At 47.7% G+C, this 23,188-nt stretch overlaps 1 protein-coding gene and 1 non-coding gene across 2 annotated transcripts; one reads left to right on the top strand and one right to left on the bottom strand.

Moving 5' to 3' along the window:
- Positions 1-22,844, bottom strand: LOC101675259 (beta-1,4 N-acetylgalactosaminyltransferase 2; the record flags this gene model as incomplete). The annotated part of the gene is made up of 10 exons (XM_045088042.1): positions 1-321; positions 815-1,034; positions 3,887-4,027; positions 5,036-5,223; positions 10,018-10,104; positions 11,239-11,419; positions 12,868-12,905; positions 14,115-14,221; positions 21,955-22,092; positions 22,655-22,844. Coding segments are annotated over 10 exons (1,496 nt in total), but the record flags the coding sequence as incomplete, so codon positions are not given.
- LOC123394287 lies at positions 10,533-10,636 on the top strand. The gene has a single exon (XR_006609005.1). It is a non-coding gene; the product is annotated as a U6 spliceosomal RNA (small nuclear RNA).
- Positions 22,845-23,188: the final 344 nt, after the last annotated feature.

Genomic DNA, 23,188 nt, shown 5'->3' with positions numbered 1-23,188 from the left:
TCCACCACCCACTAGCTTGTCCTAACTTCATCTCATCAGGTGGCCCACCCCCAGTTCCACTGTCTTAGGTACCCAACCCCAGTAAGCCTAGAGCTTTTCTGATGCCCAGGCGCCTTCATGAAGAGCACAGGAGATGGTTCTTGAAGTAGTGGAGTGCCAGCTTGAACTGGACCTGTTCCTTGGTGTTGGTCCGAAATGCGCTGTAGGTCTTCTCTAGTGCGGCCAGCTCTGGGTCGGTCACCGGAGACCGGGCCTGGTGACCTATGATCACTTCCGGACATGACCCCACGAGCAAGCTCCCGAGCCCGTCGATAAAGAACTCTGCCAAGAGAGGGAGAGCATAAGCTTCAGCCAGAGACCCCGGGGCCATATTCCAGGTCTGGGGGGAGAGGCAGGTGGGGAAGGGTGCGGTGTGTACCCATGGGGAAGTTGAGCGTCAGGCAAAGCCCCCTGCCCAGGCTGATGAGTGGGAAGGAAATAAGTAAGCACATTTATCCGAGGTGTGGCCAGAGAGGCAGAAAGACCCAGAACAGCCAACTCCAGAACTGAAGGAATCAGAGGGGAGTGAGGGAGGGGACAGAGCTGCAGGGGAAGGTGTCTCACAGGGGAGCAGCAGACAGGAGATAAGAAATCACAGTGAGAGGAAGGAGGGAGGGAAGAGAGACCCTGAGCTCCCTGATGGGAGGAAAGGGAAAGGGAGACGAGCCCACTGTTGCTGGCAACGACCATGATCAGTGACTCGCAGCTCTTGGAAAGGACAAACTGCTGAGGTTAGTCCATGGGCCAGCACCTTCCCCACTCAGCTTGTCCCCACCTGAGTGAGCCACCCGCTGTAGGCGGGGGTCGAAGCCAACTCTCTGGAGTCGCTCCGTGTGGGCCAGGAAGAAGTTGACAACGCCACTGGTCACCACACAGCGGGGGAAACCATCCAGGGGTCTGAAAGAGCCTGGCCTCCGGTGAAGACAGTCCCCATTCTGACTCTTCTCCAGCAACAGCTTAAACTGGAACACATTTCCAAGTACACTGCCACCTACCTAACCGGTGGGCAGAGAAACGCATGTTAGAGCACATAGAATTGATATCCACGTTGCCTCTGCCAGGAAGCCTTCCTGGACTGAACCTGAGTTATAACAAGAATCACACCTGTTCTGTATCTACCCTCCATACCAGTCCTTGGGTACTCTCTTGTTGCTGTTGCAGCCACCATCTTCCAAACACCATGGCTGGGGTCTCTTGATCTTTTCATCCTGCTCACAGCAGAAAATCTCCTTGGTAGAAGCAGAAAGCGCCAAGTCCAAAGGGCACACGACTCTGCTCCACTCACCCAACAGCAAGTTCACTTTTTCCAGAAGGTAGGTCACTCCCTTTCACGAGGAGGAGCAGTGTTTGCGTGCAGACAAGCAGCAGCCTGCATGCACACGGGTCCTTTTGTGGAGTCCCCACGGCCAGGCTTCTTGCAACAAGCCATGTGCCGTGTGTCTCAAGCTTGCCTTCCTCCCACTCCTCTGCTCCTGGCTCTCCTCCCTGAGCTGTCTGTCCACGCACTCACGGAAGATCTGTGCATTTCTACGTGTGAGCCCCAGCACAACAGGATGAGTCCTGAACCCTCATAATCCTCTAGGGTGGCTCTTAGTCGCCCCGTCACTAGTTCCTTCCTTCTTTCTTTAGCAAAGAGACCCTCCGAGTTAAGTGGACTAAATGAAGAGAGCCAGCTACACCAGTAAAGACGGACTCTTTCGGGGTGCCTGGGTGGCTCAGTGGGTTAAGCCTCTGCCTTTGGCTCAGGTCATGATCTCAGGGTCCTGGGATCGAGCCCCACATCAGGCTCTCTGCTCAGTGGGGAGCCTGCTTCCTCCTCTCTCTGCCTGCCTCTCTGCCTACTTGTGATCTCTGTCTGTCAAATAAATAAATAAAATCTTTAAAAAAAAAAAAAAAAAGACGGACTCTTTCCCATTTTCCTTGTGAGGTCTGACCATGTGTCTAAGTCCTGGCTGAAGGGATGTGAATCTTCAGAAGGGATGTCTGCAACTTCTCGCACATTCTACAAAGACAAATGCTTGTCCTTCATGTTCTCTCCCCCTTTCTTCTGGCCACGCAGCCGAGGACTATGAGGACGGCGTAGCACCAAGGGAAGGAGGCTGGTCCAGGAGGATCCTGGAAGCAAAGTCAAGGGCCAGCTTGGATTTTCACACGACGGGAGTTCTGCTTTCTACCTCACTGATGTACTGTGATCTGCTCTCTGGAAGAGTAGCTAGGAGATACCCTGGTCTTTTCTTTTTGGTAGGTTTTTTTTTTTTTTTTTTTAAGGTTTTATTTATTTGACAGAGACAGCGAGAAAGGGAACACAAGCAGGGGGAGTAGGAAAGGGAAAAGTAGGCTTCCCGCTGAGCAGGGAGCCCAATGTGGGGTTCAATGCGGGGTTCGATCTCAGGACCCTGGGATCACGACCTGAGCCAAAGGCAGACTTTTAACGACTGAGCCGCCCAGGCGCCCCTAGCCAGGAGATATCTTAGTCAATACAGATGCCTTGGGGACTGTCCTCCTGGAAGACAGAACTATGATCTCCATGCCACTGATTTTCTTATCTATTTCCTGTTTTTCTTTTCTTTTTTTTTTTTAGAAACAGCTTTTATTGAGCTATCTTTAACACATTAAAATTGTACATATATTTTTAATCCTACATATTTAAGGTGTAGGGCTTGATGTTTTGATATGTGTAGACCACATATCTACACATTGTGAAACCATGTGTAGTGAACCCATGATTGTGAAACCACCGCAATCAAGCTAATTACCATATCCATCACCTGCCTTGTAACCATTGTGCCCTTGGCCAGAAGACTGAAAATCTGTTCTCTTCACAGATTTCAAGAATACAATACACTATTATTAACTGTAGCTGCCTTTTTCTTTTCTATGTAGCAAATGACTTTTGATGTTCTCATTCTTTTCTTCTTTTTTAAATGTCGTGAGGCCTATGTGTGCTTTTTAGAACTTTGTACCATTTGCATATAAGGGCCTATTCAGCCAGAGCAGCCCCACCCCGGTTGAACTGCCATTTTGCTGTAAAGCTTAAATTGACCCTGCGCCCCACTAGGGGAACTTATTTAAAAGCAAGTCCGGGAAACCAGTCCCAGGTAATAAAGTCCAAATACAAGGGTGGGTCAGGCCAGGTGGAGGTATTCAGTCAGTGGGGGGCCATACTGTCTCCTAGCTACCAAGGAGTATGGGCCCCCGCCCTTTGGGAGCCTTTTGGCACCAATCCTAACCAAGGTGTGATAGGCTGGTTCAAGTGTCTGCTAGGGTAAACTGTAATTCAGTTGATCACCTAGCATCACTGTGGAGTTTCCTGTGTGTGTTACAATCTCATTGGCCACCTGTGTGTGGCCAGGCCCAACCACATGGCCTTTGCTCTATAAAAGTTAGTCTGGAAAGCAGGGAGGGGTTGTACTCTCTGGAGGGGCGGCCCCACCCGTCTTTTTGACGGTTGGTCTGATTCCTGATGCTTGGCATGAAATAAAGCTTTGCTTGACCTTCGCTTTGTATCAGTCTCGCTCCTCTAATCACGGACCCATTATTGGGGTACCCAATTTTGGGGGACCCAACATGCATTTTTTTTTACATCAACACACCATTTTAAAGACAGAACGAGGATTAATATGGTGGGGGGCGGGGGATGTAATTTGCCCAGAGAAAAGAAAATTTGGAGGTAGAAGCCGAAGCCACACAGCTCCTGATTCCCACCAAGCTTATTCCTCTCCTGCCCCAGCCCCTCCCCCGACCCTTCCCCGACTCCCGCCACCCCCTTTCTCCCCCTTCTTCCCTTTCCCTCTCCTGGCTGGCTCTACAGGTTGCAACTGGGGTGAAACTGGCCACTCTCCCTTACCACGTCCAATTCTGTTTTCTCGAGGACATCCACCAGCACCTCAATCTTGGTGTCGTTGTTGAAGAGGAAATCGTCGTCCACCCAAAGAACGTATTTGGTGGTGACCTGAGAGATGGCCAGGTTCCTACCAGCAAACCAGCCCTGCGGGTATAATGAGGTCAGATCAGCGGTTGCCATCCCCCGCCACATTTTAGAATCACCTGGGAGCTTTTTAGGCTGGGCGCCTGGGTGGCTCAGTGGGTTAAGCCTCTGCCTTCGGCTCAGGTCACGATCTCAAGGTCCTGGGATAGAGCCCCGCATTGGGCTCTCTGCTCATCGGGGAGCCTGCTTCCCCCTCTCTTCTCTGCCTGCCTCTTTGCCTACTTGCGAGCTCTGTCAAATAAATAAAATCTTTAAAGAAAAAAATAAAATAAAATAAATTCCCCACTGCCAGGCTGCACCCCAAACAGCAGTTGAAAACCACTGAGTTCAAGGGAGCTCGTGTCTCAGAGACACAGGAGGAAGGACAGTGACTCCCTGAATCAAAGGCTGAGGTGGGGAAGGGCTAGGAAGTTCTCCCTTGGTCCTAGGACCAGTGTGGTAGTGATGAGGGAGCAGGAGGCTGGCACCGAACCTGACTTAGGTTCTGGGACTTCATCAGTAGGATGGAAGTCCTTTTTCACCCGAGTCTCTGTGGCTCTCTTTCCATTTCCCCTGATGGAGCCTGGAAGGTGATGGAGGGTGGGGAGCTACAGTTTGTATAATATCCATTTCCTTGTGTGTCCTGGAGGAAAGAGGGGGTGTGTGTGGGAGGGAGAGAGAGAGAGTGAGCGCAAGCCTCTAGCCTGGGAGGAATCCTAGGGATCACAAGTTTTTCTGTCTGTGAGGAATCCCTAGAATGTCAGACACCTCAAGTCACATAGAAGGACCTCAATTAATGTCTGTACCAAAGACAGATTAACCACTTCATCCATGCAGAAATGTGAGGGTGGTCCGATTTCCCTGTGAACTTGGAGTCGGCGAAGGGACGCAGAGGAAAGTCGCATCCCCTCTGCTCTGGCATCATGCCATCCTGGGAAAGCCACTCAAGCATCCCCATCCGGGGCGGAACCTGACTCCAGGGAGCTCTTTCCCGGGACCCAGACACCTCCCCATGTGGGCGGGACGTACCTTCCCGAAGGGCATGGGGTAATACTCCACATGGTTGTCATTAATCTTCAGGGGCTCCTTGCTGTCATCGGCCACGATCACTGTCAAGTCTGGGTAGTACTCACGAAGGCTCCGGAGCATGGTCATGAGCTTGTGGGGACGGAGGAAGGTTTTGGTGGCAACGGTCACCAGGTCTCTGAGCTTCCTCTCTGGACGAGAAAGGGTGGGGTATCAGAGCGCTGCCTTTTGGGAAGCCTCACTGACTTGACTTGAGCTGTTCTGGTGATTTCTTTATGCCACACCCTCGTGCTTCTCGTATCAAGCACTTGGTAAGAATTTGTTAGTTGGAACAGAAAATAAATGTATTTAAAACACAGCCAGCTTGTTGAAATTGTATGTGTCTTCTAGAATTTCTTTCCCTGGTTCTGTTGGCTTGACTATGCCATCTCCTCCCATCAGTGTGAATGCTCTGTCTTACCGAAACTATTTGGATCTTGCTGTCGTGTTAATACTAGGAATCGAGATGCACAGAGCTCTGCCCATCAAGGGGTTCAAGATCAGGGTCAGGGGAGGGGAGAAAAGCTCTAAAGGACTTGAGACCTATGCCCCATCATCAGCTGCACTCCTAGAGAGAAGCACACTTAGTCTCCCTGCTCAGGAAGACATCAGTGGAAGTAGGTCTACTTGGAGAGTGGAAGGTCTGGACCAGACAGTCCAACTCAAGGCATGTAATCAATATAAAAATTTGGAAAAGGAAAAGCTATTCTGCAGAAAAGTCTTCATATGAATCAGCTGGAGCTGTGGTGTGTTTTTGGGATTTAGTCACCAAACGTGGAGGCACGCCCACTGATGGATGCTGTGGGATGTCTGGGTGGGGTGGGCTCTGTTGGAGTTAATGCTGGCTGAAAGCCACAACCCTACCAGTGGCAAGTGCTCCAGAACACCACCACAGAGCTCCTTCTCAGAATGACAGAAGTCAGACGTCCTTCCAGAATCCTCTTTTTAATACCTGTTGTACCATTATAGCAGCTCCCCCGGGGGGCTGAGGGCATGAGGGAAAAATGACTGGTGGGAAGAGTCAAGTAAATTGTGTTCAAGGGCATGCCAAGCGAATTATATCCTCCCTTTTTTGTCAGAGGCTGGCCCCTGGCCAGGGCGGCCTCTGCCATTAAAAGATGGTGCCTGGCTAGTTGCCAGGTAAGGATTGCCTCGTGAGACTAAGCGAAATGCCCAAAGAGGAAGTAAACAGCATTGGTTGCTAGTGAAGTTGTTCGTTTAGGTGCACAGCCTGATTCGCTCCCTCCTGTACCCTGCTCGCTGATTGGTCATGTAAACGTATATAAGTGTGTAGACTTGCGGAAATAAAGAGAGAGAAGATACATCTGAACTGGGGCTTCTTGTTGTCCTTGCGGGTCGAGGGCGACACCTTTTCTTGGGCCATGTGCCAAGTTGGGTTCTTTTGTTACAGTAAAGAGAGAACCAGGAGCGTGGATGTAGTCAAGATTGGGGGACTCCTGGCTAAGTTGGTGGTGTAGCTTTCTGTTTGAGAGTCCCTATTTTTTCCAAATATACAGCAACGATAAAAATACAAAGATAGAACGATGCACAAAAATACACATTACTTCCAAGGAATAAAAATAAAGATCAGTGAGCAGAGCTGGGACCTCCTGCATTCTGGGATCAGAAGTAACAGAGGAGGCTGATTCTGAAGGATAATGAAATTAAGATATCTCACGGGATGTGTGGGTCCAGAACCAGGCTTTTTGCTTGAAGTCATGGACTAGAGCTAGGTGGCACACCCTCCACCCCTCACCACTACCTGCCAGGCAAGAAACCCCAGAACAGCCATCACCCCTGCACACACCTCCAGGTGCAAACAGAAATGACATCACTTCACAGCCACGACCTGTGCCAAAGCCATCCTCAGGCCCCAGCAACGGGCTCTTTCATAAGTCTGATACCACCATGAGACAGGAAATCCCGAGCCTCCAGTATCAGAAAGTAGACCAGAAGGCTGAGGAGACAGGGATCAGATCCAAGGCTAAAGCTGTGAGATGGGAAGGAGCCAGGAGAGAGAAGGGGAAGAGAAGAAAACAAACAAGCACAGCCTCCTACTCACGATGAGCTCACCCACAAAAAATTACAGAGCACTTAAAGGAAAATTAGCATGAACGACAGCCAATGAATCTCCCGTATACAGATGTACCCACTCCAGACAGATAGAAAATGACAGAGAACTCCAAAACCGATTTAAAATAAGAATGTTCAAGCAATGGCATATATATATTCTTCCCCCTCTTTCTTTTTATGGAAACAATAGTTTCCTCTTCCCTCTCTCATTTTGTATCAGTATTAAAAAAAAGCCTTCCCCTGTGTTTTCTCCTCCATCCTTCTGAATGCCTCTGCACAGAATTTCGTTATATGGATGGACCACAGTTAATCTGATCGGTGCATCCCACTTCTAAGGTTTTTGTGCTTGCAAACAATGCTGCAGTAAAGAACCTCGAGCAGACATCATTTCACACAGATAAAAATATCTGTACGATAATTTGTAGAAGTACAATTGCTGGGCCAAAGGGAATGCACATTCCAAATGTTGATCGGTATTGCCAAATTGCCTCCGGAAAGGCTGTGCCCATTTCCATTTCCCAGCAGGAGTTTGTAAGAATGCCTGCCCCTCCCCACTCTTTGTCCAGTACTTTCTGATAATGAATGTATTTTTCATTTGCACTTTTTTTAGTATGAGACTGAGCATATATTCTAACAGCGAAAAGTACCATTGAATTTCATCTGTTGCCAACTGTGCATTTTTCCATTGGCTTACTAGGTGTTTGGCTTTTTGTTTTGTTTTGTTTAGGTGGTTTAAACAAAAACAAACACATTTACTTATTTGGGATGCCTGGGTGGCTCAGTCAGTTAAGCATCTGCCTTTGGCTCAGGTCATGATCCCTAGGATCGGGCTCCTTGCTCTGTGGGGAGCCTGCTTCTGCCTCTGCCTGCTGCTCCCCTGCTCATGCTCTCTCTCCCTGATAAATAAATAAATAAAATATTTTAAAACATTTGCTTATTTAAGTACTCTCTACACCCAAGATGGGGCTTGAACTCCCCAATCCCCAGATCACGAGGTACAAGCGCTACTGACGGAGCCAGCCAGGCACACAAGCCTATTAACTGTTCTTATGGATTCACGGGCACTTGAAAGTAAAAGTATACCTTTGGGGGCACCTAGGTGGCTCAGTGGGTTAAGCATCTGCCTTTGGCTCAGGTCATGATCTCAGGGTCCTGGGATCGAGCCTCTCATCAGGCTCTCTGCTCTGTGGGGAGCCTGCTTCCTCCTCTCTCTCTGCCTGCCTCTCTGCCTGCTTGTGATCTCTCTCTGTCAAATAAATAAATAAAATCTTGAAAAATAAAAGTATACCTTTGACTTTAACATGTGTTGAAGATATTTTTTTCCCCAATTTGTTCTTTGTCATTTGCCTTTGCTTTTGGTGAGTTTCTGCCCAAACAGAATTTTAAATTTTTATGTATTTTATGTGTGTGGTCTCCTCTTTCTGGTCTTTGTGGTTTTGGTTTGTTTGTTTGTTTTTAAGATTTTATTTATTTATTTGACAGAGAGAGACAGCGAGAGAGGGAAGACCAGCAGGGGTGTGGGAAAGAAAGAAGTAGGCTTCCAGCTAAGCAGGGAGCCTGATGTGGGGCTCAATCCCAGGACCCTGCCCAGGACCCTGGGATCATGACCTGAGCCGAAGGCAGACATTTAACAACTAAGCCAACCAGGGGCCCCCTGGCCTTTGTGTTTTATGTCATATTTAGAAAGGTCTTACACTCTAAGTTTTTTGTTTCTTTTTTTTAAACTGCACATGTTTGGGACGGGTGGGTGGCTCAGTCGGTTAAGCCGTTGCCTTCGGCTCAGGTCATGATCCCAGGGTCCTGGGATGATGTCCAGCATCGGGCTCCTTGATCAGCAGGGAGTCTGCTTCTCTGCCTCCGCCTGCCACTCTGCCTGCTTGTGCGCTGTCTCTCTCTCTCTCTCTGACAAATAAATAAAATCTTAAAAAATTAAAAAAATAAACTGCATGGGTTTTGTTTTTTTTCTAGCACTTAAAATATGAGATAGTTGGGGCACCTGGGTGGCTCAGTGGGTTAAAGCCTCTGCCTTTGGCTCAGGCCATGATCCCAGGGTCCTGGAATCAAGCCCCACATCAGGCTCTCTGCTCTGTGGGGAGCCTGCTTCCCCCTCTCTCTCTGCCTGCCTCTCTGCCTACTTGTGATCTCTCTCTGTCAAATAAATAAATAAAATCTTTAAAAATATATATGAGGGACGCCTGGGTGGCTCAGTGGGTTAAGCTGCTGCCTTCGGCTCAGGTCGTGATCTCGGGGTCCTGGGATCGAGTCCCGCGTTGGGCGCTCTGCTCAGCGGGGAGCCTGCTTCCCTCTCTCTCTCTCTCTGCCTGCCTCTCCGACTACTTGTGATTTCTCTCTGTCAAATAAATAAATAAAATCTTTAAAATATATATATATATATGAGATAGTTGATCAGCTTGGAATTTGTCTTGGTGTGAGCTATAAGACAGATTCATCTTTCTATCTTCCTTTATCAGTGCAGTTGTCCCATGTGACTTCTTGAATCATCATCTCTGCACCCTTTAATTTGGAAAGCTACCTTTCTCACAGATACTCGTTGGAGTTTCTGAGTTTCCAATTTGACCCCAACGATATTATCTAGCCATGGTCCAATACCGCTCTGTGTTTATTACTATTACTTATTAAGATGTTATAATGGTTGGGTTTTTTTTTCCCAGAATAAGCACAACCACATAATAAGTTAAATACAATTAAGCAATATGAGAATATTAGAATTTTTTTCTCATTTATCAGGAATCATACCAGAGTGGTTATTTTCATCAACTCTCCTCCTTGGCCTCAAGAGCTGATCTCTTCTGAGATTCACCAACTAGCTCGACATGACTCCACCCCGCACCCCCCAGGAGCCAGGGCCTTACCTGGTCCGGGGTCGTATAACTTGGGGATGACAGGATAGCGGATGGTCACTGGAAACTTGACCACCGAGGACTCGGACTCCAGACTCACTGGAGAGAGAAATAAGATCAAAGAGGGTAGCATGGAGTCTAGGTCACTCTCCACACTGCCCCAAGGTAGACGACCTGCAGCACGTCAGTGAAGGTTCAGTAAAGAAATGTCCTGCCTGGAATGAGACCCCACTGAGTTGACAGCATTCTGGCTCCTGACTTGTTGTGTGTCCCTGGGGTAACTGGCTGAGTGCTTTTTATTTTAGTTAAATAATCTCCATGCCCAACGTGAGATTTGAACTCACAACACTGAGAACAAGAGTCGCCTGCTGACTCTTGACTGAGGCATCAGGTGCCTCCTGCTGAATGCTCCTTAACTCACGTTTCTTCCACTGTGAGAGTCTGGTGGGGTAGAGTAGGCTTCGAATCAGAGGGCCTGGAATAAGTTTTACTTTGCCATTTATTATCTGAACTACTTGGGTAAATCAGTGCTTGCTTCGGCAGCACAAATACTCAAATTGGAAAGATACAGAGATCATCATGGCCCCTGAGCAGGGATTCCACACAAATTCGAAATGCCTTGGGTAAATCACTTACTCTCCTTCTCCAGCTACAAAAACCAGGATACCACCACCCGCCCTTGTTTTATCTCACAGGGTCATTTGGTGAAGGGAGATGTTTGGGAATCTGTAAGTATAGAGGGTGCTCTCTTTAGTTCATGGTCATGCATAATCTATCCCGTGTTTCATTTTTCTGCTGGTGTCCTGGGAATGCATCTTAGGTAGCTAGTCAAAAGAGAAAAGAATGACTTTAATTCCCCCACATCCCTCTTTTTCTGTTAATGCCCAGGACGAGATATTGATGCGCAGACTGGGTCCCTCCTCTCTCACAGCTGAAGTCTTCAGCTCTGAGAGCTACGGATAATGGGGAACAGAGCCAGCTGGTTTCCAGGTGCAGAGCACAAAGGATCTGCCCTCATAGGGAAATGCATTTTCTTCAAGTCACGCTATAGGGTCAGTGGCAGAATGGGAGTAATGTTGGGGACAGTAATTGAGAAGTTGGATGTCTACAGTTGGAAACAAGAGTAAGTGCAGAATCCTAAATGCTGGCAGGCTTCCTGGAGGAGGAAGACTTTGAGAGGGCCCAGTGGTGTTTTCCCACTCCCTAAGCATTTTGCTTAGGACAGGCTCTCACCCACGTCCACCCTGCGGTGCTGGTACACCGTGCTGGTATAAGTCACGTGCTGGAGGATGAAATTCAAAAGCTTCCGGTCACTGGTCGAAATGGTCAGCCGCTTCTGGCCTCTGCCCTGCACCACACTGTCTGGGATGTCAGCGAGGGTGTTCAGTGTCCCCAGAGAAGCGGTCAGGGTGACCTAAGGCCGGTGAGGCAGAAAGACGCTAAATGCGAGGGAAGGCACATGCCCAGGATGGCCAGCAGGGGGCAGAGAGGAGGCGCCTCTTAGCGTCCCTGGGAGCTGGAGTCTGGCGCCAAAGCCGTTTGCTGCTCTGTCCCCAGAGAAGGACAACCAAGTCCTGGGGACTCGTGTGTTCAAAGGTCACTGGTCTCTTAGGTCTTGGCTTACAGGATCCCATTCTTCTAGATTTCTCCTTACTCCTGCTGGCTGCTCCTTTTGATTTCCGACTTCGTCCTCCACCTCTGTCTAACCTCCCAAAACAGTTTTTCTGGGTTTGGCTTCTGCCCCTTTTCTCTTCCTATTCAACACCTTCTCACTAGAGGTGGCGGCTTGAAATACTATTCATATGCTAATGACTTAAATGTGTGTCTCCAGCTCTCCTCTTAAGATCCAACTGCCTGGCCAGTTGCTCCGCTAGGAGTGCCACAACTACCTGAAATCTTCACGACTGATCGGAGCCACTGATTTTTCTCTATACACCTGTTTGTCACCCTCTTCCTGGTTCCCCCTGCCTTGTGAATGGTACCTTCATCCATTCAACTGTTGCGTTCCCTAATGGAGGTCATTCCTGCTCTGCATGAGTCCCCTTGCGTCTACTTTCAACATGTAGCTAGAACTGCTCCCCTCGCTCCATCCCACTGCTACTCCCTAAAGCCCATCTCCTCTCCTGCCTTCTCGTCCTCTGGGCAGCTGGATATTTTTATGAAAAGTACAGTGGGTTCCCCCACACCTGCTGAAAACACTTCGGTCAGCCAACAGGTGTTTTCTGAGATGCAAATTATAGGTCCTGGGAAAAAAGTAGTGAATAAAATCAACTCCCCACCTTCAAGAGGCTTATATTCTAGTTGGGGAGAAAGGCGGTTAAGTATATCTTGATGCATATAAAATAATTCAGGTACAGACTCATCACCCACTCCAACCTCTGGTGTGCAGAGTGGGAAAACTAAAACTACATTTCCCAGACTACTTTTTAGATTAGGGTTCTAGTTGCACTTTGCCTCCCTCTACCCCATCAGCTCTACGCACAAGGGCTGGATTTGGAGCTACATTAAGCAGGAACGAAAGGCAGGGCACAGAGCCCCTGTGTTGCTGGCCGGTGCTAAACCCGATGGAGGTAACAGGCACCGGAGCCAGGGCTGTGGCAACAGCTTTTTCCTGCAGCAAAAACAGAAGCCTCTGCACTGACCTGGGTTTCTGGAAGTCCTCCTTGGAGCTCCGGCCACTCAGACGGCCGGAAAAATCATGCCTTCTGGAGGCATCCCTACCCCATCTCCCCAGCTCGGACTCATGGCAGATATTGAATCTGGATGAGCACTCTGTCAAAATCTGAGACCGGCCACCACTGGGGACGGACGGGGCTTGGGCAGTGATGCCAAGTGCAAAAGGGGGCTGGGAAGGGGACTTGCCTCATAGATGGGGGCCTCTGGTCCTTCAAACTGGAGACCTGGAGGACACAGGAGAAAAGGATAAAAAACACCATTTGAGAGAATGCCAAGGGCTCCCTGATGCTCACTACTTTCCTGGTGACTCCCTTACATCCTTCCAGAATCCCTTCCAAGCTCATCTCCCGTGCAGAGTGTTTGCTGACCACTCCCTGCTCCCTGGGGTCCTGCTGGGTGGTGTCCCATGGTCCTTTTCAAATTCCAGTGGATCTAAAGCCTCCGATGCCCATCCTTAGCCCTGGACGGGTACTGTGAATTAATCCCGCCCCTTCCGGATATCTCTGTTATGGAACGGAAGGCAGCAATGGTTAAGTAATGAAACATCTTTATATGAGGTTACTAGAATAGTCAAACTGGTAGAGACAAGATAAGACATTCTACAGAACAGTGGTTGCCAGAGGCAGGAGGCGGGAAGGAAGGCAGAGCTAAATGGGTACAGAGTTTCAATTGGGGAAGATAAAAAATTTCTGGAGCTAGATGATGGTCACAGTTGCAGAACACTGAGAAGATACTTAATGCCACAAAACTGTGTGCTTAAAAATGATTAATATAGTAAATTTTATGTTATGCATATTTTACAACAAAAAAAGGACTCATCCAAAATGGTGAATTACTTTTTAAATGACTATTCAATTCATTTAAATGACTAAAGCAATTCATCCAAATGTATGTACTTTAGAATCTATCTCTGTGCTCATAATACGTGAATTCAAGTTCTACTTCAAATAGAGCCTCCCTATGGGGCCTTAGATAACTTACATCATCTGTGAAATTGGCAAAATAACATTTACCTCCCAGGAATGTGGTGCTGACTAGAGAAGTGTGTAGAAATCCCTTGTGGAGGGGAGTTTTAACCAACATTAAATATTCTTTTCAATATGCTCTCCCAGGAGATGGGCACATCTTTGCCCGATCTCATGATGCTGGAGGACACCAAAAAGCCAATCATGTGCTAAGATTCCTTGAGACACACAGATTTCTGTCCTCTTCTGTGTGATTCTGGATCCCCCGGGACATCATAGTACCTAAGCGTGATCCCCAATGGTGGAAACTTTGAGACTAACCACTAAGTGAAATCATGTCAAGCTTCCCGCATTGTGCTGAGTACACAGCAGGTACTCAATAAACGACTGTTCCCTTCCACTCCCCCATTTTGCTTAAGAAGAGTTAAGAAAGTTGTCTGGCTTTTCTCCACATGGAGAGCTACGTACCTGGAATGGGAACTGTATGCAGGGGAATCACCTCTACCCCATGGACTGGGTATCCAAAGGGGAGGTTGGGCTGAGCCAGCAGTGGCGGTGGATGGGGCAACCCTTCTCTGCAGGAAACAGAACCGGAACTGTCAGCAGCTGCTCTCACACGCCTCCCCGGTTAGTTCTGAAAGTGGTACCTGTACCCGGAGCTCTGTGCTGCCAATGGGGAGAAATTGAAAGTAGACTGCCTCATTCACCCCTCTATTCCTTCCCTCCTTTATTCACCCTTGAATTCCCTCCAGCCTTGAATTCCACAAGAGTCCAGGCCCTTTACAACAAAGCACATACAAAATTAAAAACACAACCAGCAGGGGAAGAAGAAACAAAGTAAAAGACCATCTGGGCGAACCCAGTTGCATCAGATGAATGCCAGGGTCACAGGTGAACTTCCTGGTAGTCAGGGTGTAAAGCTATGGGCGGTCAATATTCCGGTCTTATCAACAGGACAAAGCAAACAACTTCAGAGGCAAATAAACCTTTTCCTGGCGCTGAACCCAAAAAGAAAATACATCACAAGAAGTGTGATTTGTTGCCTCAGTATTTTCAGAGCAAACACGGTGATGATTTTCATATGGTTTTGTGGTTATAACAACCTCAGTCAAGGGTAAGCACATCCCGAGCCAGTGAGATTGATTCTTTGGCGGACTAAGGTAATACGGTTAAAATGCAGCCCTTGGCGATCCAGTGTAGCCAAATGTATCATTTAGATCCCCTGGAAGAATGATTGGACTACTGTAGTGAATATTTATGGGAATACAAAAGAGATGAAATTTTAAAATGGGAAATGATGTAAATAGGCAATTAAAAGAAGGAGAGCAAATGGCTAACGCATAAATGAAACAAGCTCAGCTTCAGAATTAACCTGGGAAATACAACTTTAAAGACAATGAACTGGGGACAGCTGGGTGGCTCAGTCGGTTAAGCGTCTGCCTTTGACTCAGGTCACGATCCCAAAATCCTGGGATCGAGTTCTGCATCAGGCTCCTGGCTCAGTGGGGAGCCTGCTTCTCCCACTGCCTGCCACTCCTCCTGCGTATATGGTCTCTCTCTCTCTTGCTCTGACAATAAATAAATAAATAAAATTTTAAAATAATAAGAAAAATACAAATACAAATAAATTACAAAATAAAAACAATGAACTGGAGGTGCCTGGCTAGTGACTCCTAATTGTAGGTTCAAGCCCCACGATGGGTGTAGAGATTGCTTAAAATAAAATAAAATCTTGGGGCGCCTGGGTGGCTCAGTGGGTTAAAGCCTCTGCCTTCGGCTCAGGTCATGATCCCAGGATCCTTGGATCGAGTCCCACATCGGGCTCTCAGCTCGGCGGGGAGCCTGCTTCCTCCTCTCTCTCTGCCTGACTCTGCCTACTTGTGATCTCTGTCAAATAAATAAATAAAATTTAAAAAAAAAAATAATAAGGGGCACCTGGGTGGCTCAGTGGTTTAGGCTCCTGCCTTTGGCTCGGGTCATGATCTCAGGGTCCTGGGATCAAGCCCCGCATCGGGCTCCCTGCTCCGCAGGAAGCCTGCTTCCTTCTCTCTCTCTCTCTCTGCCTGCCTCTCTGCCTGCTTGTGATCTCTGTCTGTCAAATAAATAAATAAAATCTTTAAAAATAAATAAATAAATAAATAAATAATAAAATAAAATCTTTAAAAAAAAAACAAGGAAAGACTTTTTTCATTAATGTTTCAAAATGTAATGATAAGGAGTATTGGTTAGGTAGTGGGTATCTAAGATACCCACTTGTCATGAGAATGTGAATTAATGTAGATACTCTTGAATGCTATTTGCCCGTATTTATTAAAAGCAGAGATAAGCACCTCTCATGAATAAGGGATTCAGATGCTAGTTAAGGGGGAAAACACCTGCCGGTGTAAGCAACAACATGCATAAGGAGGTTCATTTCAGTTCATTTGAAATGAACATCTTTATACACATCTGAAGAAAATAAGGAAAGAATGTAAATATAACATAAGATGATTATTATAAATTATGTAAATGTAATAATGAAAATTCCCCCCAAATTTGAATATCATTCAATAGGAGAATGGCTTAATAAAATTCATTGTATTCATATCTGTATAGCAATTAAAAGGAAAGAACTAGGGTGCCTGGGTGGCTCAGTGGGTTAAAGCCTCTGCCTTTGGCTCAGGTCATGATCTCAGGGTCCTGGGATTGAGCCCCGCATTGGGCTCTCTGCTTGGCGGGGAGTCTGCTTCCCCACCACACCCCCCACCCCAGCCTGCCTCTCTACCTACTTGTGATCTCTCTATATACATCAAATAAATAAATAAAATCTTTTTTTAAAAATTTATTTATTCGACAGAAACCACAAGCAAGCAGAGAGGCAGGCAGAGAGAGGGGAGGAAGCAGGCCTCCCACTGAGCAGAGAGCCCATCTCCATCCCAGGACCCTGAGATCATGACCTGAGTCGAAGGCAGAGGCCCAGCACACTGAGCCACCCAGGTGCCCCTAAATAAATAAAACCTTTAAAAAAAATAATAAAAGGAAAGAACTAGACATATAAACAGCTCTTAAAAATGTACTTAACCGGGGACTCCTGGGTGGCTCACTGGGTAAAGCATTCAACTCCTGGTATTGTCTCAGGTAATGATCTCAGCATCATCAGTTTGAGCCCCGTGTCCGGCTCCAAGCTCTTAGTGGAGCCGGCTTCAGATTCTCTCTCTCCCTCCCCTTCTGCCCCTTCTCCTTCTGCCTCCTTCCTTTGCTCAAGCAGTCTCTAAAACAAACAAACAAACAAAAAAACTTAAAAAAAAATAACCAAATTGAATGAAAAAAAAAAAAAAAAAAACAAATTCTAGAGAGATTTGTTCTTAGGGTGTCAATTACATTAAAACCATCCGCGCAGATGTGTGAATCAGGAGAAGGGGATGAAGCAGGGAGTTGTGTACAGAGTTGCTGAAGCGCTGTATTGTATTGTACGCCTGAAACTAAAAGAACACTGTGTGTCAACTACACTGGAATTAACATGAAATTTAACAATACACACAAAACCCCAAGAGTATATGTTTATGTGGCTATAGCTACACTCACATATGTATGTGATTATGTGTGTTTGTCCGTGTGTGTTGCTGTGTAAAACAGTGTGAGGTAATCTATACCAAACTCCCAAGGGCAGATTGGGTTGGCAAGGGAGCCTATCATATAAGGCAGGGGAGCAAGGAGAGTTGAGGGGGTCGCTTCAAGTGGACTTTTTTAAAAGGAGCATTATCTGGGGTGCCTGGGTGGCTCAGTAGGTTAAGTGTCTGCCTTTGGCTTGGGTCATGGTCTCAGGGTCCTGGGATCAAGCCCCGCCTCAGGCTCCCTGCTCAGCGGGGAGCCTGCTTCTCTCTCCCCCTTTGCTCCACCCCTGACCTGTGTATGCTAGCTTGCTCTCTTTCTCCCAAATATATAAACAGAAAAGCATTATCTGTGTACTACTCTTTTTTTTTTTTTTTTTTTAAAGATTTTATTTATTTATTTGACAGAGAGAGATTACAAGTAGGCAGAGAGGCAGGCAGAGAGAGAGAGGAGGAAGCAGGATCCCCGCTGAGCAGAGAGCCCGATGCGGGACTCGATCCCAGGACCCTGAGATCATGACCTGAGCCGAAGGCAGTGGCTTAACCCACTGAGCCACCCAGGCGCCCTGTACTACTCTTTTTTAAAAATATATTTTATTAATTTATTTAAGAGAGTGAGCATGAGAGGGGGGGCGGTCAGAGGGAGAAGCAGACTCCCCACTGAGCAGGGAGCCCCATGGGGGACACGATTCTGGGACTCCAGGATTATGACCTGAGCCCCAGGCAGTCCCTTAACCGACTGACCACCCAGTTGCACCCCTGTACTACTTTTTAAGTGAAGTAGCATATGGAGCTGATCAGACTCAAATGAACCAGAGATCTGACCCAGCATCAAGCGAGCTCATGATTTCAAGGATACAAACAGGTGGCAGAGACCAAGCACACAGGGGTGGTGCGTGCACCAGGGTGGTTCCCACGCCCACCTTCCCACATCAGACCTGCGCTCCCCAGCCAAGGATAACAGGTGTGATCTCCAAATAGGGTTTTGCCGGGCTCCCGCACACAGCAGAGAGCATGTAAGTCATGAATCATCTCCGTTTTTACACTCACAGAGAGTTGTCAGCTTATGTGACATTTGCCAGGGGCCAAAGATTCTGTGTTATTTATTCTATGTGATCCCTTTGCCCCTGTGCTAAAGTGGGCACAAAGAGACTAAGAAAATCCCATTCCTGGAGGGGGGACAACCCAGACCAAGACACCAAGAACTAGAATACTACATCACCCGTTCAGGAACAGGAATGAGGCAGCTCTGAATCCTACCTTCTGGAACATTCCTTTTGTAAAATTCTCAGAACTGGAAACTGCTCTCCCTCCTAAGACCCACCACAGCACTTCCCCTGACTACTATCACAACACCGAGCTTTGGACAGAGTTCCTGGGTTCCACACCGTTAGCTGAACACACCCTGGGGGCCACGGAGCGCCCACAGTCACTCCGCAGCTCTTGGTATATTACAGTGGCGGCAGAGAGGGCGATGCGGAGAGTGGAAGGGACACAGGGAGGACCTGCTGACTCCACCCTCTTGGTTCTGTTGTGAGCTCCCTGGGAGCAGGCTCTAGATCAGCTCTGTCTCTGCATCTAACTCAGCGCCTTGCTAGGGGTGTTCTGGCTGTTTCTCTGGCTAACGGAGAAAGTAACGGAGAAAGATTCGAGGCTGAGGGGTGGGGAGGGAGCTGAGCATCTTCTTTCCTGGCTACAGCCATGATGACAGGAGGCCTGGTTCACATCACTGGTTATTACTGGGCTGTTTGTTCTGGTACCTGCGTTGCCAGGTATAATCCCAGGAGAGCTGGGCATTTCCCCAAGCAAAGGAGGCCAAGTGAGGACACGACCAGCTCATAGCCTTCCCTGCTTGAAGTAATGCTCCTTCTTATAATTAATTCCTCTGCCCAGCTCCCTCCAGACAACACCCCCTCCTATGAGTCCTCTGCTTCATGTTTTCCTACCTCCTCCGTTGCCCCATCTCACTGTCTCCAGTGTCTTCCAAGCTTCCTGCCTCTTCTCCCTTCCCCCACCACGCACCTCCTGCAATAGGTACACCTGCGATGTTCCTTGCTGGGAACAGTCCTGACCTCCTTCTCCCAGCAGCCCCACACTGCCCAGACCAAAGACAGAAGCCATCGTCCTGCAAGAATGTGCCTGTTTCCCTCACACCTTTCATTACATGTCGCAACAACTCTCGGTATGATTACTATCCCCTCCCTTTTTTTAAGATTTCATTTATTTATTTGACAGAGATCACAAGTAGGCAGAGAGGCAGACAGAGAGAGGAGAGGAGGAAACAGGCTCCCCATGGAGCAGAGAGCCCAATGCGGGGCTCGATCCCAGGATGTTGGGATCATGACCTGAGCTGAAGGCAGAGGCTTTAACACACTGAGCCACCCAGGCGCCCTTTTTACAGAAGAGGGTAGACAGCCGGAGCAAGGTCACCTGGGATGTGGAGGATGCAGGACCCAAACGCAGCCGGTCAGCCTCCCTTGGCCACACTGTTAACTATGGAGCCCTGTTGCTCCTCACACAGCTACGTGGGGGCAGGGTTCAAATCCGCGCCAGAATCCTCTATCTAACCCACTGGTTCTTTGACTTCCAATGCTGCCTCCTGTTGGTGCCCCCATTTCTGTTCTGTGGGGTCTCCCATTTGTATGTAGTTGGGGGGCGGGGAGGTGGTAGTTGAGTCCCCAAATCAACCCTGGAGAGCCCAACTCACCCTTTCTCTTCCTTGATTCATGACTCAGGCTCAGCCAACTGGGCACCTGGGGACGGTGCATCCGAGAGGCACAAACACCACTGTTCCAGCAGTAGACGAACCTTTACCTTCCCACCAACTAAGCACCGGGTCTCCCTGCCTCCCCTATACCTTCCTATGATGTAATTCTCCACGAGAAACCAGAGCGATATTTTACGAAAGTATCTCTAAGAACTTGCCACTTCTAAAAACCATTCAGTTCTTGGGACGCCTGACTGGCTCAGTCGGTGGGGCATTGGACTCTTGCTTTCAGCTCAGGTCAAGATCTCAGGGTTGTGAGATCAGCCCTGGGTTGGGCTCTGCATTCAGCGTGGAGTCTGCTTGACGTTCTCTCTCGTCCTCTTCCTCTCCCTCTGCCCCCCCTCCCCACCACTCATGCTCTCTCTAAATAAACAAATGAGATCTTTACCAAAAAATGGTTCCATTCTTTGCATTACTCAGAAAGCAAAACGTATGCTCCACACCTCCTGGCTTACTGGCCTCTCTCTGGGGCTCATCCCACCAGCCCTCCCCTGAGCGACCAGAGCTCCGACAGCCATCACCTGCTTGTTTGTCATCCCAGCCATCATGAAAGCACCCCATGTCCAAGGCTCTGAGCCCCTGGATTAACTCTTCCTTCAGAGCTTCTCCTTTATAGGAGGTGGTGGGGACTCCTGATTGATATACAAATATCAGAGTTCAAGGTCACCTTCCTTCATCATCCCATTAAATTTTATGCCATCAAGAAACATTCTACCACACCTATTTTTAATTTACGTCTCCATGAAGCACTTACAATGATCTAATATTTAGGTGATTTGTGTATCTCTTAATGAATTATGTGTCTCCTGGGAGAACCAGCAGAGCAACAATTTTAATAGCAAACCACAACAATAGCAGCAGGTGATATTTTTGTAGTGCTTGTATATTTCAGGCCCTTCATGAGTTACTAGGTCTTTGTATGTTAATACAGTGCACACTACAAAGCCTTCAAAGGTTATGAAAGAAGTATCTTTATTATAATTTCCATATGAGGATGGTTAAGTACTAGGAGGTGAAGTCACTTGCTATCTAGCCTATTCTAGAGTTCAAGTCCCTAATCATGGTGCTCTTATTTTTATTTTTATTTTATTTTTATCTTTTTTAAGATTTTACTTATTTATTGGACAGAGAGAGAGATCACAAGCAGGCAGAGAGGTAGGCAGAGAGAGAGGGGGAAGCAGGCTCCCCGATGAGCAGAGAGCCCGATGTGTGGGGCTCAATCCCAGCAACCTGGGATCATGACCTGAGCCGAAGGCAGAGGCTTAACCCACTGAGCCACCCAGGCACCCTTATTTTTATTTTTTATTATGGCATACCTTCTGCTATGACTCATAAATGATTCCAGGAAGGAAGGAAGGAAGAAAAGAAGGGAGGGAGCAAGGGTGGGCCTGTCCAGCCCTTCTGTGCTCCTTGGTTCTTGATTTCTTAGCCTGGTCATCCTATCACCTATGGTTTTTGAGGAGGTTCCAACATCCTTCCGACAAAACACCCTTTTGATATAAGCCCCATCAGAGCCGATCATCGCTCTTTTCAATCAACAACCCTGGCCTATACACTCCAGGTGTGTCATTCTAGGCCCTGCATATAGCACAGGGAAACATGCTCCCAACGTAAATGAATTAGAGGTGCACCTGCTGCAAAGTCACCTGCTGTGAAGGTCTGGATGCCGGAGTTGTGCCACCAACACCACATGGACATCCCAGACTATTTTCATTCCTTTGCTCTGTTCTTACTATGAAATGTTCTAGACATCCAAAGTTTGGTAAATCTTCACTTATGGGCCATTTTTCTCTGTTCTCTCTCCTTGCTTTATTCCTAACAGTGTCCCCCAGGGACTCCTGCAAGCGAGGAGCTCTTCCCTGTTTTCTTGGGACCCACACCCTCAGGACACAGTAGAGAGAGCTTTTGCTCTACCCCAGCACCACCAAAGAGCCCTCACAGTCTGCATTACCTCCTCTGGAAGTGTTCAAATTCAGCCTGTCTCCTTGCTTTCACCGCTGGGAGCTCAGTCTGGTCATAGGCATCCTGAAAGTTGTAGCTTCCTGGCTGTGAGGTAGCATCGCATTTGCACTGGTTTTTCGGGAAGAGCCTAAAACCAGAAAAGGGACTGTGACCATGGAGTGGGCGGGTGGGCTGGTGGGTGAGAGACCCCGGGGCCTAATCAGTGTGAGTTTTCACCCTGAGAATCTCCTTTCCCATATACTCACTTTGCTTTACTCAGGAGGAGATTCTGGAATCCCAGCAGTGCTCCCTCCCAGGGATACAGGGGTCGGGTGGAGAAAGGGGAAGGGGAAGAAAGCCTGCTCTCTAGAATTATCTCCAGCACCAAATGGCTTTGAACTTGAGTCATGTGAATGCTCATGGCATCGGGGCCTCACCAGAAGAGGAGGCCAGCAGGACAGAAAGGAAGCATCTTTCTTACAGTTTTAACCAACCACACCCTTTGTAGTTTAAAGGGACTTTGCTCGGTGCTGTAGAGAGCACACAGCACCCTGCAGACCAGCCCTTCTCCAGGTCCCCCCAGTTAGGATCACTTGAACAACAAGCACAGGTTCGGGAAGGGCAGGGAACTGGCAGTAAATTGGGCACACAGTAAACTGTCAGAGGAACAAGGGAGACATCGGACCAATGTGGAATAAATTGACTCTCACCAGATTCCTTCGTAGGTAAAGAGGTTCTTGAGTCGTTCCTCAGGTAGAAGCTTCGGGATCTGGTCGGCCAGAGCAGAATGAGGGAGCTCTGGCGTGGGGCTACTGAACTCCACACTTCTGAGTAGAAATACAACAGTGCCAAGTCCTAAGAGTAACCCTGAGATCTTGAGAAGAGCAAGGAAACTCAGACCTGTTAGAAGACAAAAAGACCAAATTCCGTTAACATCTTTTTTTTTTCTTGACCACCTAATAAATGACTCGACTGTGTAATGTTCGTGGGAATAATAACTTGAGGAAAAACGTAAGTGAAATACCTTATACTGCTTACCAAAAGTGATTTCTTATTTTAAAAAGAGAGTGAAGAATCAAGCCGCAACAAAGAGACTCGGAAAAAACCACAAAGCAAAAGAATGGGCAAAAAAACACCCCAAGGGGGACAAAAAAAAAAAGTAAGGGTTTGCAATATTTATGTCAGCATAGTTGAATTCAAGGCCAAAAAAAAAAAAAAAAAAAGTATTAAATAGGACAAAAAAG

This window comes from Mustela putorius, unplaced genomic scaffold, assembly GCF_011764305.1.
Source record: "Mustela putorius furo isolate JIRA1106 unplaced genomic scaffold, ASM1176430v1.1 tig00002230_pilon_pilon_pilon, whole genome shotgun sequence".
Taxonomy (NCBI): Eukaryota; Metazoa; Chordata; class Mammalia; order Carnivora; family Mustelidae; genus Mustela; species Mustela putorius.
This window is presented reverse-complemented; position numbering and strand designations above follow the sequence as displayed.